The sequence below is a fragment of the Hylobates moloch genome, unplaced genomic scaffold (genome assembly GCF_009828535.3).
Source record: "Hylobates moloch isolate HMO894 unplaced genomic scaffold, HMol_V3 SCAFFOLD_4, whole genome shotgun sequence".
NCBI classification, from domain to species: domain Eukaryota; kingdom Metazoa; phylum Chordata; class Mammalia; order Primates; family Hylobatidae; genus Hylobates; species Hylobates moloch.
The window spans coordinates 50,564,867-50,581,982 of NW_026652279.1; the positions used below are offsets into that span (position 1 = coordinate 50,564,867).

At 38.4% G+C, this 17,116-nt stretch overlaps 1 protein-coding gene across 4 annotated transcripts in view; it reads right to left on the reverse strand.

The window, feature by feature from the left end:
- Positions 1–862: 862 nt before the first annotated feature.
- The window catches only part of NECTIN3 (nectin cell adhesion molecule 3), a 130,309-nt gene continuing 114,055 nt past the window's right edge, over positions 863–17,116 (reverse strand). For 2 of the 4 annotated variants that reach the window (XM_032150214.2, XM_032150215.2), the window contains exons 8-9: positions 7,456–7,518; positions 6,187–6,366 (exon numbers count right to left, since the gene is read on the reverse strand). In XM_032150214.2, coding sequence (XP_032006105.1) covers positions 6,187–6,366; positions 7,456–7,518 — 243 coding nt within the window. Of the gene's footprint in view, positions 5,358–6,186; positions 6,367–7,455; positions 7,519–17,116 lie in introns of those variants that run through there. The other 2 variants (XR_009213136.1, XM_058437529.1) reach the window with 2 other exon arrangements.

Here is a 17,116-nt window from a genome sequence, read left to right on the forward strand (position 1 = left end):
AAATTGTATTGCTGAGAAAAACCACAAGAGGACAACTGTTTGGTTTCCCATCTTTGGATGCAGCAAAAGAATGATATAGCTCACCTAGGTTTTGTTTATTAAAGATTGTGTGGGATGGCATTTATAATCTAATCATCTTAAGTCCATGAGTATATCTCCTTGGGTCCAGCTGATATGCCTCTTCTATAAATCATGTGCTAGTGGCAGCTGTAAACACAGCTACAGAATGGGAGCATTTAGAGGACAGTACCCTGCCCATTTTCAACTCATGAAGACGTTGTTTTCAGTAAATATATATGGCATTAATATTCAAAACATCTATTCCTCTGAAATTATGGAAGTTAATCCTAAACCTCACAGCTTTAAGATACAGAATGTAACTAGTACTTTTTGATGTAGGGAGGCATCTTGTTTAATATATATCATAACCTCAGCCCCCAAACACTGACTAGAATATTCTGGGGGAAGGATTAATAGGATGGATTTATTCATAACTAATGGAATGGAGAATGTTTTGTCAATGGTAGTTCCTATCTCCTTGAGACCCAGAGGGAACTTATATGTCATTGCCCCAATTGAAAACATATGACAAAATTTTTTATGTTCTTCTGAATTGTTTATGTTCCCTTTTATCTTTAGTCTACTCTGCTTCAAACTTCTACAGTCAAATTAAAACTTGAGTAGAGAAGAATAACAAACTCGATAATAGAAAAAAACATAGAAGTAATCTAATGTTTCAAGTATTGAGAGAAGTTTGCAGGGGTGGGATTCTCTTGTACATGTGAACTGCAAAATGTTTTTTTGAGCTGCAAATTTTAAGTAGACATTTCTTTTTCTCTTACACACACACACACACACACACACACACACACACACACACACACACCCTAAGAATGAACAGGCTGTCACTAAGGATAAATGCCAGTTCACCTCTGCGAAGCACGTTGTTGAGTTTAGAGCGGTAAAGAGCTCCACCCCACCCTAGTGTGAGGGTATAATAACCTGTGAAATCTTTAACAAGTTCTGTTATACTTGATATAATTTTTAAAAATTATTTTGGCATATGTTAATCAGTCATAATAGTTACTCTAGGGGTGCCTGCTTAACGTCTGACATATCCTAATTGGGAATACAACTTCAGGGCTCTTAGCATTTGAAAAAAACTCTAGGCACTTCAGACACTACCACAAAAGCTTTATGTGTAGCTTAGCACAAGATACTTTGTTAATAAGTAAATATTTCCAGTGATTCATATTAATGGTGTTAAAGATATGTGGATTGGCCCAAATATTGTAGGGCACCCTAGACCTTCCACGAGCAGTGTATAAGAATCTGACAAGCCCAGCAGCTTGGGATTTCCAACTTATTCTTTTAGAAGTGAAACTAAGAATTGACTCGGCTGACTGAATCTGCTAGAATATTGCTGGATTCACTTCTAATAACTCTTCTAGGTGGGATAATGCTGGGTTGCACAGAAGGACAGAATTGGGACTTTTTCAAGCTTGCAGGACAGGTTGCATGACTGTTCTGGTGCCTGCTTGCTCATAAACACACATGACGCAGCACTTGGTCTAAGACCTGATTTCAGTGTAAAGTACCACCTGGTGAGGTTGGCAGCCCTATAGCCCTCACACATTTCTATCTACTGAAGGCTACCAAAACAACCTAATAATTGTGAGTGCCCAAACTGGCAAAGGCCAGGTTATAATTTTCTCTAGCGGAGGAAACCCAATACTTTTATAGATATAACAATATTAATCCAGCCATAGTCTACAGTTGAAATAAGCTTGCAAATAGCAGCTTCTAGTTTAACGGGGATGAAAGTCCCTGGTCCTGCTATAAGGTCTGCAAATGCCTTCAAAATGAAGGAAGGTCCTTGTCAGCCAAACACAGGAAGAAGAGAACCACAGAGCTGAGCCACGGGTGGGGACTGTGACATTTCTATTTGATGCTTTTCTGTTCTTCTGTCTTTTTGGCTTCTTTCCAGTTGTTCAGTATAGGAGTGTTGCCACTCCTGGGAGTTCAATAAAGGTGAAACAAACACAGCAATGAGCATATCAAACAACTAAGTTGAGGGAGAGATGTTAGAGAGAAGTTTGTGCCCACTAAAATTGAGCCAACTGAGATGGAGTGGTTATAATTATTTGGTTGGTTGTTTTTATAGCTATGGGTAATCTAATGAATATGAGAGTCTGAGCATTTGGATTACCCATAGTAAAGTAAAAAAAATGAGCATATGTACTTGCTTTTGTCTTAATAAACATTTCTTATGATGTTATTCCATATACTCTCTTATATCTCTGCTTTAAAAATAATTTAAAAACTATATTCCCCACTCCCCAAAAGCAGATTTGAAAGAAGTAACAGCCAACTGATGCTCGGCATGCCCTATGATTGTACAGCAGTGGAGTATGAGCCTGTCTGTCCCACAGGACCTCCTGGGAAGAGGGCAAAACAGGAGTCTGGTTCTATTCCTTGAGATGATTCATGTAAGGTACTTGCCCTAGAACCCAATCCATACTATGTACTCAATGATGTTACTTGTTATTAGTAGTAATTTTTAAAATAAGAGCAAATACTGGTAATAGTAACATGCATTTTCAATTCTAGCTAAAGCCTAAGCAGCTAAGATTCAGACAAAAAGCTTTTCACATGACAATTATTTGTTACAGTAAAAGGAACTTCTCTAACTTGCACTTGGCTATACGTGAATAAGATCAAACTGAATTTTTCATTTTGCCACTTGGTAATCCCTAGGGAAACTACAGTACTCTAAATGCTGGCAAGGGCCCTAGACGTTTAGGTTCAATATGCAACAGTAACAGAGTCATAGGCATTTGTCAGTTTGAAGGAAAATTACAATTCTCCAATTTCCCATCCATTATCATCTTCTTTAACTCTCACAATTCTGAGAGGTTACAAATGATACCCTAGACAGGTTAAGTGACTTGCCTGTTTGAATGGCTAGAAAGAGGTGAAGCTGGGAGTACCTGTTTTGATTCTTGGTAAATGGTCTATCTTCCAAACTCCAGGGAATGAGGCTTAAAGGAAGGCTCTACTGTATATAAAGAATAGCACCGGAAAACCAGCATAGTGCAGGAAAAGAATGAAAAATGGAAAAACAAATAGTGAATTTTAGACTACTGTGAAAGAGGTCTTAGGAAATCATTTGCAATAGCAGGATGAAGAAACTATCTTGCCCCTTTAAGTAAACAAGCCCATAGGAAGGTGATGGGGAAACCAGTTCATTGTAGTTTTCAGCACATTTCTTAAGTATCTATTATGCACATGTTACACAGAAGCCTAGCCCAGGTAAGAATTTTATATTATATGCCCCAAAGGGCATGGATTTCTTATACCATTGTATGTGGTGTGCAAAGAACACGGTGATCTGCTACTGTAGCAACAATGCATACTCCTGGAGCTTGGGCTGCCTACAAAATAGGCAATAAAGGCTGTGCGTTTAAGGTAAGCATGCACACCCCACCCATAAATGCAGAGCTGCAACCATAAGTAGATTAGCACTCTGGGGATTTATTTCTGTTTCAGAGTGTTTTACTAAACAAGTTATGGAAAGAGTATCTAATATCAGCTATGGATTATTCCCTAAACCTCAATCGCTGACCTTTAAGAACCTAACTTCCAAATTTAAATGGCATCGTCAAGTAGTCTAGGCTCCAAATTTAGAGATCAACAGGCTACTTTTGGATGGCAATTTTTGGTAGAGAGGGCTGGTTGATCAAACCCTTTTAAAGCTGCTTTCTATTTAGCCCAGTTTTTAGAGAGAACAGATGGAAGGCACCAGGATAAGCTATTATAGAGCTTATATGACCTGTGTAAAGGGCCAAGAGCTATAACATCTACCAGTTTGTTAAAGAAGTATCATAGCTGACACAAAGGCAAAGAAGATATTGAACTCACTGGCTGCAGGAGAGGTGAGACTACATCCTGAAATTTCTTTTCCATAACTACACTGAGAATTTTAAAAGGTAGACAGTGGGTTCCTCAAGGTATGGAGGGTTCTGAAGACAGGCCACAGGGCTCCTGAGAACCAGTGTTTCCAGATCCCTTTCTCTGGTGCAAATGAAGACAGCTACTCCCCTGGGTCTATAGTATGCTTTTGTGAACTAATTCAACAATTTACTTCCCAGCAGGACCCTGGAAACCATCCCCAACATGTAAGACACTGACATTTTTAAAACTTTCTAAAGGAGCTGATGTACCCCCTTATTGCCTCCATAACATCCAGTGTTTATGAAACACTCCCCTGTCAAGCAGAGCTCTGATCACAGCCACCCTCCTATTGGAAAACAAATGCCAGGATTCCTACACTTTCAGTTATACTAACTCAGCGTTGGCCTTCCAAATAATAAAGTTGAATATTTTCTTTGCTACAAAGGGTAGTATACTCCTACTCTGAGGTAGCACAGTAGCAATGGGCATCCTTGAAATTCACCCTTTGATCCTTACAGCTACAGACTTTAAAACTGCTAATTACCTAGCTAAAGCATTGAGTTGAAATCTAAGCATCCTGTCTCCCAGAGTTGCTGGTCACTTGCATAAATGGGGGAGAATATATTTCTGCTATAGAACTACCTAAATAATTTGATAAAGCATGGCAACTAGAAAGAAGAAACAAACACACAAAGAAGAACTACAGCCAGCACGACATAAATCATAACGTATCTTTGGCATCTTATTAGAAATCTATGCTAACATTCTCCTCTACCCTTGAAGTTAGGTTGGAAATATACTTTATGTATTTTATTGCTTACGTCACTCTTTCCTAAACACTCTGTAGTATTTTCTATTCCTCTGACACACCTCTAACCTTCCAGAATACCAAGTAAGATGCTTTCCTTAAGATGTGAGGGAAGCGATGGACATTCATGTGAAACTACATTCCCTCCACCTCTGCTCTGTAATTACCTCACTGTAATTACTACTCTCAATCTCAGGGATGGAAAGCTGGCAAAGGGAGATAAGAAAACTCAAGACACATTTACAGACACTAAAATGTTGCGGGATACCCTAGTAGATAAGTCATTATATTATTTACCTTTTAGCATCTCTTGACTCTTGGTGACCAGGTAAAATAGGGGAGAAGGGATAAAAAACATGTCAGTTTAACATACATGCCATATTGAAGTGCCTTTTCTTTTAAGTTTTCTAAATTTTCACCTGGCTTTTAAGAGCAGAAGTTATTTCATGGTGACTTTCCAGCAGGGTTTTCTGAGGTAGATAAAACATGGATGACAAGTAGTCTGAAGAATGCAGAAGGGGAGGTGAAGACTGTGTGGCTGGGATTAGTTTGAAAGAAATTTCAGAAGTGAAAGCTGAGCCTGTCATGTACAATACTAGAGAAAAGAGGAACAAGGTTAAAGGCTGTACACCATTTAAACAAGGTTTTTAGAATTTAATAGGTGCAAAATAGGCTAATCTAGCTAGTAAAGAATAGGACTGTAGGAACAGTGACAGAGCAAAAGAAGAGCCTTTGTTACATACAGCCAGTCAAAAGTAGGCAGAAAACAGCAAGAGATATGTATCCCCCAGGACTTCAGTGTTCAACAAGGAATATATATCATAATAACACGAAGGTTTAAAAGCAATCAACAGGCTTGAAGGTTTCAACTGCCTTTTGTTGCTGTTTGGATAAAGAGCAAATTTTGCCTCTTTCCTCAGGCCTCTGTTTGTACACAGGTATTGTAATTGTATTAAGCATGTCAGGGAAATCCAAATCCTAGCTAAATAATTAGTGAAATAGATTCTGAACTCATTTTTATGCCCGTGTGAATTACAGATGAACAGGCTAGCATGCCTGAGACCCAATGAGGTTAATAGTACCAGCTGGGGCCTTTCTTTCTGGAGAATCACTACAGTTATCACAGGCAGATGCCATACTGTTAAATGAAAATGCCATTGTAGGCCAAATGTTAGCAGTTGAACACCATCGTCACAGAAACACACAAAGCTATAGTCAAGTTCACAAACACAGCTGGTGGTTAAGAAACCCTTAGTGAAGAAAAGAAATTTGCTATTGGCTTTACATCATCGATTAAGACTTCCAATACCCTTAGAGTGGGACTGTTCTTATATGAGAGACAGTAAAATAACTATTGGCCTTAGTTTCTTTCCCCAGTCTAAGAATAAACATTTGTTAGAACACCCAATGGGAAAAGAGAAAAATCACACATAATGTTCTCGTGGGTCGATGTAGACTCTCTTGGGGTCGTTATTTTGATGATGTTTGCCAGGGCTCCGGTCTTGGTAGCACATCTGATTGTAAAGGGGGTACATCTGCTGAATGCCATCTTCCCCAACTGGATTCTCATCTTCACAGTCAAAACTCCTGCTATTTAGTCCATTCTAAAAATTCAAACATTGCTTACATTAGCAGAGCAGCTGTTTGCATTTTTCTAGCACTGGTAAAAACAGGCAAGAATAGAATTCACTAGTTTAGTGTCCCTGATTCATTACGCTAAAAACTATTGAATGGCAAGGTAAAGTTCAACAACTTATATTTTCCAGTCATTTGTTGCTTACAATACCCTGAATAAGAATAGTAGGCCGGGCGCGGTGGCTCACGCTTGTAATCCCAGCACTTTGGGAGGCCGAGGCGGGTGGATCATGAGGTCAGGAGATCGAGACAACGGTGAAACCCTGTCTCTACTAAAAAATACAAAAAAAAATTAGCCGGGCGTGGTGGCGGACGCCTGTAGTCCCAGCTACTCGGAGAGGCTGAGGCAGGAGAATGGCGTGAACCCGGGAGGCGGAGCTTGCAGTGAGCCGAGATTGCGCCACTGCACTCCAGCCTGGGTGACAGAGCGAGACTCCGTCTCAAAAAAAAAAAAAAAAAAAAAAAGAATAGTAGTAGCTCCTAAATACAAAATTGTGACTAATGAGGACTGGGATCAGTTTCACATTTTAAAATTTGGAGTTGCTATCAGTTAAGGTAAACTGGAGAAGAACGGGGTTATAAACCTCAGGAGTCTCTCAAGCAAGGCTCAAGCTTGAAATGAACATATGAGACATACAGAGAATTAAGCCAACCCAACAAAAGAAACCTCGACTTAGCTCTGGGGAACTGGGGAAAGGACACAGCAAAATGAACTGGCATTTGAACATATGCCTGATAAAACTGAAAAGAAACTCTGCCAAAAATATCCTCTTGTCTTGACCTTTCCTTCTGGCTTGACCTTGCCACAGCTAGCAGTTATAAAATGAACCCCCAATGACATTCTGTGGTGTCTCTGGGACAGACTCTTCTGCCCGTTATTGGTTTCATAAAACTTGATTACTTCTAAGAGTAAAATTCAAGGACTACCAGATCTTAGCAGGGACACTCAAATAGGGGAAAGATGAATAAAATGAACTTGTATACAATTAAATGATATTTTAATAAGCATGTTAGCTACCAGCTCCACCTGGGCTGATACCCACAACATAGTTACTTACAGAGTGCTGAAGATTGCCAACTTCTCTTTCTTTGAACTGAGTCTGCAAAGGCAAGTGTTCAGGCTGGAAGAAAACACAAAAAGACATGCACTGTAAAACACATGGCAAAACATATCAACTACTAAGATTCTTATTTTTAAAAGAGCCAATCATGTCTTGTTATGTCAACAAACTAAGCAAAATGTTCCACATGAGAGTAAGACAAGCAACCATATTTTTTTAAGAGTTTCACTCACTCTCTCCTGGCTCTTGACTTCTGGAAAGAAGAAAATATAGGGCTGGGCACAGTGGCTCTTGCCTGTAATCCTAGCACTTTGGGAGGCCAAGGCAGGCGGATAACTTGAGGCCAGAAGTTTGAGACCAGCCTGATCAACATGGTGAAACTCCGTCTCTACTAAAAATACAAAAATTAGCCGGGCGTGGTGGTGCACACCTGTAATCCCAGCTATTTGGGAAGCTGAGGCAGGAGAATTGTTTGAATTGGGAAGCAGAGGTCACAGTGAGCCATGATCGTACCACTGTACTCCAGCCTGGGCTACAGAGCAACCGAGATTCAGTTTCAAAAAGAAAATAAAATATAGACAACATCTGCTGCAGAAGTTCTCATGCAAACTTGTTTACATCTTACATGAGGGTGAGCTCACCACAGAAGTTCTGTCTTTTCTCAGAAGAGTCTGATATTTTGAATCAGGTAAAAGTGGTTTGGGGTGGTAATGAGGCATTATTTCTTGTCTTTATACATAGATTTAAAGGATATATGATCATCCTTTTCTTGCTTGCTACTCTCCCATCCTTATCCCCACCCTCACCCCCACACAGATTATAAAGGGAGTTCATTTTCAAACCTCACCCTAAGAAGAATTTTTTTCAGTTTTCCTCGGCTTACAAACACGACTTACCCTTCAGACTTCAGTTCAAATATCACCTCTTTCATGAAGCCTTGCACAACACCCTCGAGCAAAGATGGCCACCCTTTTCTGTGCCTTCATAGCATTTATTATCACATTTATAAGTCTACTTGCTTTTCTCCTTTTCCAGATTGAGAGTGATGGTTGAAGTGTTTCACAAACATTATCTCACCTAATCTTTATACGTACAATACTTCAACAAAACTAGTATCTTTATTTTACAGATGACTAAAACTGAGGCTTAGTTACGCAAGTTGTCTCCAGTCACACAACTGGTAAGTGGTAAACAGTGATTCAAATGTAGCTTTGTCTAATTCCAAATTCTGTATTTTCACATCCCTGCTTTCATTTTAGTGACTGGAAAATAGATGTTCAGTCAATATAATAAAATAATGCCTGAATGTCTCCACACGCAGGCATATCTATCAACAAGCTCTGCATTTCACTATCTTTGCTCATACTGTCCCTTTTGGTTTGGAAGGACGAATCTCTGGGATTAGAAATTCAACTTATCCCACATGGCCTGACTAAAGTCATTCTTTTTTTCACAAGGCTTGTCCACATTCCCTGTCAAAGTTAATCTCTTTACTCCTAGTTTTCCTATTGTTCTTGTTTTTATCTCTATTATAGCACACTCATCATGACTGTCTTGTTTTATAGTCCCTAATGTAACTTTCAACTCCAGTAAGTAGTAAGCCTTTCTTAGCCACTTGCTAATGGTCTGAATGTTTGTGTACTCCCAAAATTCCTATGTTGAAACCTAATCACAATGTGATAGTACTAAAAGGTGGGGCCTTTGGGAGGTGAATAGGGTATAAGAGTGGAGCTGTCATAAATGGGATTAGTGCCCTTATAAGGGATTGAAGAGATCAGTTCTTCCCTTCCTTCTTATGAAGTTATAGTGTGAAGACTGCCATCTATTAGGAATAAGGCCCTCGCCAGACACTAAATCTGCTGATACATTCATCTTGGACTTCTCAGCCTCCAGAAGTATAGGAAACATATTTCTGTTGTTTGTTAGCTACCTAGTTTACGGTGTTTTGTTACAGAAGCCTGAACAGACTAACATAATCATCCTCCTCCATCCCTCTACCTTAATGTGGGTTTGTACAATAAGAATAGTTCACTAATGAATTTATTGGAATCTAAACTATCATTAATTCTTGATATCTTATGTCAAGGTTACCTATATTATAAATTATGTGACATGTTCACTCCTCCTGTCAAAGTCAGCATAATTCTACAGTGCTTCCCATATGATCAGGTGATATTAACAGTACACACTGGTAAAAGTCCAAGGCAGGGCCAATCATGGATGTATGGCCAATCACACAGGGCCCCTGGGGTTTAATGCTTTTAATACTTTGCAGTTGCCATCTAAGATTTCTTAATAATTTCACTGTTAATTTCTGTTGTAAGTGGTCTAATGAGACAAAAAAGCATGCTTCAGGGACTTGTAGGCTAGGCTCACAGGCATCCCTGCCTCCTGCTATCTGTGTGGTTCTTGGCCACTGCTACCCCATCTTGCTGCCCCAGGTCCTACCTGGCCTCCCCCTCCCTGTCCCCTCTCCAGTGACTGCTGCTGTCCTCAGCCCAGGCAGATGCCTGGGCATTGGTTCAGGAGCACATGCCCACAGTCATGGTGCATATGGCAGGTGCCTGCAGGCCATGTCCCAGTGAAGATGAGACTCTCATTCACCCCCTATCTAGGTACCTAATAATGTCATCTTGACAGCCTTAATTTTTGAACATGGGGCCCAGCATTTTCATTTTGCACTGTGCCTCAGGAATTATGTAGCTGGTCCTGGTCAAAGGAAAATAGACTTGGGAAAAAATACCTTATATTAAAATCAGAATTTTCATTTGTTTCTTTGCCATTTATTATTCTCCATCCATTAGTACAGATAATTAAGAAATGATTTCACATCACTCACTGCTGCATCTAACTTGACAAGAGGTGTGTAATCAGAAGCTTCTCTGTAAAGGGGGTGGGTGTGAATTTCCTAAGCCATGAGAAGAGTTAAATCCATTTTTTTTTAAAGTGGTATCTGGATATCTTTAAAAAATCAATTTACAATCTCATTTTCTCCCACTTCAAGTTTCCCTTTATTATAATAATAAAACCTAAATACATTTGTGTTGATTCTTAGGACAAGTCAGTAGAAGACATCACAACCCACTACCTCTTTTACCAGCATCAAGGAACCTCTGACAGACATGCCACAGTCTGCTCATACCATTTTCTTCAGCAGTCCCTCATGTCTAATAGTGTGACTTAATTTCTAAGTCTGACATTTCTAGAAGGAAATGGCAATTTAAGTGATGTTCTAAGCAACCTTGGCTTCCAAGAAGTAAACAGTAGCTACCAAATGGAGGGCAATCAAAGATTTCTGGTGGTTGTTTCCATTCCTTAACAGTAGTACAATCATGTTGAAAAGTTTAAAAAAAAAAAAAAAAGGAAAAGAAATCTTTTTTTTTTTTTTGAGACGGAGTCTGGCTCTGTCGCCCAGGCTGGAGTGCAGTGGCGGAATCTCGGCTCACTGCAAGCTCCGCCTCCCAGGTTCATGCCATTCTCCTGCCTCAGCCTCTCCGAGTAGCTGGGACTACAGGCGCCCGCCACAACGCCCGGCTAATTTTTTGTATTTTTAGTAGAGACGGGGTTTCACGGTGGTCCCGATCTCCTGACCTCATGATCCACCCGCCTCGGCCTCCCAAAGTGCCGGGATTACAAGCGTGAGCCACCGCGCCTGGCAAGAAATCTTGAACACAGCCTCTGGTAACAACATAGTCCTTGCCTATTCCTTGTGGCAGTGTGGGGGAAAGCAGAGGTACAGTCAACACTGAAAGGGAGCATATTCTAGGAACACAGTGTTTATGGCCTCAAGAGTTCAAGGGAAGATTTGGTTGGAAGATGTGCTGTTCTATGCTTATATTTAAAATTCCAAATGGTAAATCTAACATGACCGGAAAATAAATGATCATTCACACTTTGCTGAACACCCTGGGTTAAGAACTGTATTTGGTCATCACCTATTAAATGTGGTAACAACTTTCAAGTCTCTGGAAGTCAGTAATGCAGTGTCATAAGTAACAATATAACAAGAATTAAGTTAATAGTATTTGGGAACTACAGAGATAAATAATCTGTCTATTCTGCTTCAATACCAACAGATTTTAAAGAGCCATAGCTTTATGAGTAATAATAACATTGCTGTCTTTTTCTTATGGTAGAAGACTTTTTTAAATAGCCAGAAGTGGTGCATTTGACAATAAAGGACAAGAAGAGAAAGTTCTCAGACCTGAAGAGGAAAAAATGGTGCCTGGACACTACAAACAATCTTCATGTGCACTGATTGGACAATAAGTGAATGGGTAAGTTTCTTTTCTCTATCCCATATTCTGAATCTTCATCATTAAATCATTGTAACTTTTGTAATATAATATTTAGTAAAATTGTGTATGCAGACAAGGACCCAACACACCCTAGAAAAGGCCCTGCATTACGGGACTGGGCTATGGAAAGCATTATGTATCTGTTTCTGCACTGTGTGGCTATCTAATCTCTGACAAGATTTTGTGACACTGGCTCATTACATAAGGAACTTAAATCTAATGGCAGATGAGTACATGCTCTTTCTGTCAATCCACAGACCACTTGAAATGTTGCATATACTAGCGTCTCTTTTTATTTAATCAACTTTATTTTTTAGTGGTTTTAAGTTCACAGAAAAGTTCAGTGGCAAGTACAAATAATTCCCACATATTCCCTGCCCCCATGCCACAACCTCCACAACTATGAACATACTTGCAACACAGTGGCACATTTGTTACCATTGATGCACCTTCTCACACATCATCACCTAAAGTTTATAGTTTACATTAGAGTTCACTCTTGGTGTTGTAACAAACGGATTTTAACAAATGGATCATGACACGATCTACTCTTGTAGTATCACGCAGAATAATTTAACTGGCCTGAAAATCTCCTGTGTTCCACCATCCTCCCTAGCCACCCAACCTATAGCAATAACTTATCTTTTTCCAGTCTCTATTGTTTTGCCTTTTCCACAGTATCATATAGTGGAAATCATTCAGTATGTAGCTTTTTCATATCTTTCACTCTGTAATATGCATTTAACGTTACCCCATGTCTTTTCATGGCTTGATGGCTTATTCCTTTTTAGCACTAAATAATATTCCATTGTCTGAATATACCAGTTCATTTATTCATTTGCATATTGGTTACTTCCAAGTTTTGGAAATTATGAATTGAGCTGCTATAAACATTCATGTGCAAGTTTTGTATGAATATAAGTTTTCATATCATAGGTTATATGGTAAGAGTATGCTTAATTGTTGTTTTTATGTAAAGATGGAGTCTTGCTCTGTCACCCAGGCTGGAGAGTAGTGGTACAATCATGGTTCACTGCAGTCTCAAACACCTGAGTTCAAGCGATCCTCTTCCCTCAGCCTCCTAAGTAGCTGGGACTACAAGCACACACCACCAGGCCTGGCTAATTTTTTCAATTTACTTTTTGTAGAGACGGGGTATTGCTATATTGCTTAGGCTTGTCTCAAACTCCTGATGTCAAATGATCCTCCCACAGTGTTGGGATTACAGGCATGAGGTATATGCTTAGTTTTTTAAGAAACTGCCAAACTGTCTCCCAAAGCATCTATACCATTTTGTATTCCCACCAGTAATGAATGAGAGTCTCAGCTGCTCCATGTCCTCAACAGGATTTGGTATTTTTTTAAAAAAATAATTAACAAAATATCTATATTTGAAAAGTGTCTTAAATAATACTGTACATATGTTTGGTGACTAATATATATGTACTGAATAAAACTATAATACTTTAACTAATGGATACACAGCATATATTATTCTATTATTCTTGTATCTTTTCCTAGAAAGCCTTGGGCTACTCTAAATCTGCAATACATATTTCAACTTCTCTACTTACATGTACTATATTATAGCAATTTCTATTGAGTTATAATCCATATTCACTCTCCTGATTTGCTAAAGTCACAGAGGCTTTCATACCTAGTTTCTAAAGTGCTAATACTAGTTTTTTCAGGCTTGTTTTTAACTTTTATTTTAAGTTCAGGGGTACATATGCAGGTTTGTTACATGGGTTAATTGTGTATCATGGGGATCTAACGTACAGATTATTTCATCACCCAGGTAACAGGCATAGTATCCAATAGGTAGGAGTTGATTTTTTGTATAACGTGTAAGGAAGGGGTCCGGCTTCGATTTTCTGTATATGGCTAGCCATTTACCTTAGCATCATTTATTGAATACAGAGTCCTTTCCTCATTGCTTGTTTTTTGTTGACTTTGTCAAAGATCAGATGATGTTAGCTGTACAGCTTTATTTTTGGGTTCTCCATTCTGTCGTATTGGTCTATTATCTGTTTCTGTACCAGTACAATGCTGTTTTGGTTACTGTAGCCTTTTAATACAGTTTGAAGTTGGGTTAACATGATGCCTCTAGCTTTGTTCTTTTTGTTTATGATTGCCTTGGCTATTCAAACTTTTTTGGTTCCATATGAATTTTAAAATAGTTTTTCCTAATTCTAATTCCTTCCCAATTCAAGCAGTTTCCCAGCTTCCCTATCACATCTTTGGGTAATTTTCCACTGCCACTCACCGCATACTAGACATAATTAAATATTTTAATGCGCATTCACTGTTTTTTTATGGAGTACAGAGTATATGAAGAACGTATAAATAATGAATATGTTACTTAATTACTTTGATTCTGGTCTCGTGCCTTAGAAAAAAGGAACAAATTAATATATACTGCTCTCCTATGCCTGTCAAGAAACTCTGAATCCAAGTTATAATACTTCATTTTATAATTACTCTTTCCTTTATAGTTCACTTCTATTTGTGCTTCTGCTATTCTCCCAATTCCACTGTTGACCAGGGAATTGTGTCTCTTTTCTTTACCTACCCACCAGAATTTGAGATTAATACCTAGGATTCTTGTTGAAATTATTTTTCATTCAACCCTAAACAAAGAGATTTCTGGAATTACTGGATCATAGAAAACCCAGTCATTTTCTCTGCTGAGTCTTTGTTCCATGATCTTCCTACTTCTTCCTTTCGTTTATTCTCTACAAGGTGCTCTGCATCTATCTGTTGGCATTTTCCCTCTCTTCTGCTTGTAACTCCACAAGACATTGTAAAAGTTTCATTTGATTGATATATCTTGCCCTAATGCTTCTTCCTTACACTGACAAGTGATACATTTTTACTTCTGCTTCCAGCCATGATGGAGAACTAATACCAGACTAACCTTCCTGTCATAAACTAATAAAAAATTGGACAAAATATGCAAAACAACAGTTTTCAGACAACGGACAACTGTGTTATATATGACTGGGATCCCAGATCATGGAAAAATACATATACACAAAATACCCACACACACTCGCGCACACACATGCACATGTGTTATCTTTTGATAACTCTTTTTTTTTTTTTGGTGGCGTAAGAAGAGAAAAATTCAAGAGCACAGGATCTTGCTGAACTGGGGAGACAGAGTTCGGCATTTAGGAAAGTTGAGGTGACTGAAATCTGTGGAACAGGGTCCTAAAGAAGAGAAAGACACACATAGAAAAAGCTCCAGAAATCTGCATGAGAGTTCCCTGGGAGGCATACTAGGCTGGACATGCACAGAGCAAAGAATAACTGTTGGAGAAAGAAAATTTGCTAGGGAGCTGTTATCTTAACAATTACCAGAACTTGATTAGAGTTGAGTGACACTTATTGATCCAACCAGCTGAAGTAGAAAATCCTCACTGAACATGTACATCCAGCAGAGACCCAGGTTCACACCTTAGAAGGCTAAAGTAGCTCTAGAAGATAGGCTATTCTATAACCATTCTAACAAAACTTAAAAACAAACTTCCAGAAGGTCAGGTTCCAGAAGATCAGGTTGATCTTGAAGTAAATTAACTGACTTCCAGAAAATAACTGAATTCTTCTTAAGAAATAAGAGCAAAATTCAAACAATTGAAAACATAACATTCACAGCGTCCAGCATCCAATTAAAATGTACTGACCATGATAAAACAAAAAAGTGGGAAAAAATAAGTATATAGAAACTAAACCAGAAATAATATGTCTTAGTCTGTTTTGTGTTGCTATAACAGAATACCACGGACTGGGTAATCTGTAAATAATAGAAGTTTATTTGGCTCATGAAGGCTGGGAAGTTCAATATCAAGGTGCTAGCATCTGGCAAAGGCCTTCATGTTACATCATTCTACCGTGGAAAGCAGAAGGCCAGGCAAGCATACAAATGCAGACAGAAAAGTGGGGCTGGAGTCTCCAGATAACTAACCCACTCCAAAGATAATGGTATTCATCTATTAACGAAGGCAGAAGGTGATTAGATCAACAGTATTATAATGGCAATTAAATTTCAATATGGCTTTTCAAAGCATAACATGACATATGATGAAATTAGCAGAGAAAAACTTTAAAATGGCTATTATAAATATGTTTAAGGCGATAAAGGAAAACATGAACACAACATGAGAGTTGACAACTATAAAAAAGACCAAAAATAACTTTAGAGCTAGAAAAAAATACAATATCTGAAATGGAAAAAGTCACTGGACGGTCTTAGTAGCAGAGTAGACACTGCAGAAGAAAAAAATCACTGTACTTAAAGGCAGAATCTATCAATACAAAAGAACAGAGGGAAAAAAGGCTGAAAAAAATGAATATAGCCTTAGTAATCTGTGAGATAATATCAAAAAATCTACTATTTGTATAACTGGAATCACACAAGGAGAGGAAAACTATAATATTTGAAGAACTGCCAAAATTTTCCAAATTTTATGAAATATATAAACCTACAGTACTATGAAGTTCAATGAACCCCCAAAATGGTAAACATAAAGTCACTCTAATACCTTTCAAAATCTAATTGCTAAAAACTAACAATAAAGAGAAAATGAAAGATGTAGCTAAAGGGAAAAACAAGACATAGTTTAATCAGAGAAATAAAGCATTATCACTGGCTTCTCACTAGAAAAAAAAGGAGTACAGAAGACAATAAAACTATAATTTTGAAGTGCTAAATGAAAAAAAAAAACTAGAATTCTATATTCCATAAAATATTCAAAAATAGGCTGGGCATTGTGGCTCACGCCTGTAATCCCAGCACTTTGGGAGGCTCAGGCGGGCAGATCACTTCAGGTGAGGAGTTTGAGACCAGCCTGGCCAACATGGTAAAACCCTGACTCTAATAAAAATACACAAAAATTGGCCAGGTGTGGTGGCGGGTGCCTCTAATCCCAGCTACTTGGGAGGCTAAGGCAGGAGAATCACTTGAACCTGGGAGGCAGAGTTTGCAGTGAACTGAGACCGAGCCATTGCACTCCAGCCTGGGCAACAAGAATGAAACTTTGTTTCCAAAAAAAAAAAAATAGTGAAATAGAGAAAAAAATGGTTTTATCAGTAGATCTGTACCATAAGAAATGTTATGGAAAAGGTATTCAGGTTGAAGAAAACGGAGTTCAAACATAACTTTATCAGTTTGTAGTTTTAAAAAAGATACATTACGGTTTAAAACAAAAATAGTAATAATGTATTGTCAGGTTTATAATGCAGGGAGAAATAAAATGCACAAGATGATAAGAAAAGAAGGAAAGAAATTGAAATGTATATTAAAATTCATCTAATATATATGAAGTAGTATTATGTAATATTAAGGTAGATAGTGATAA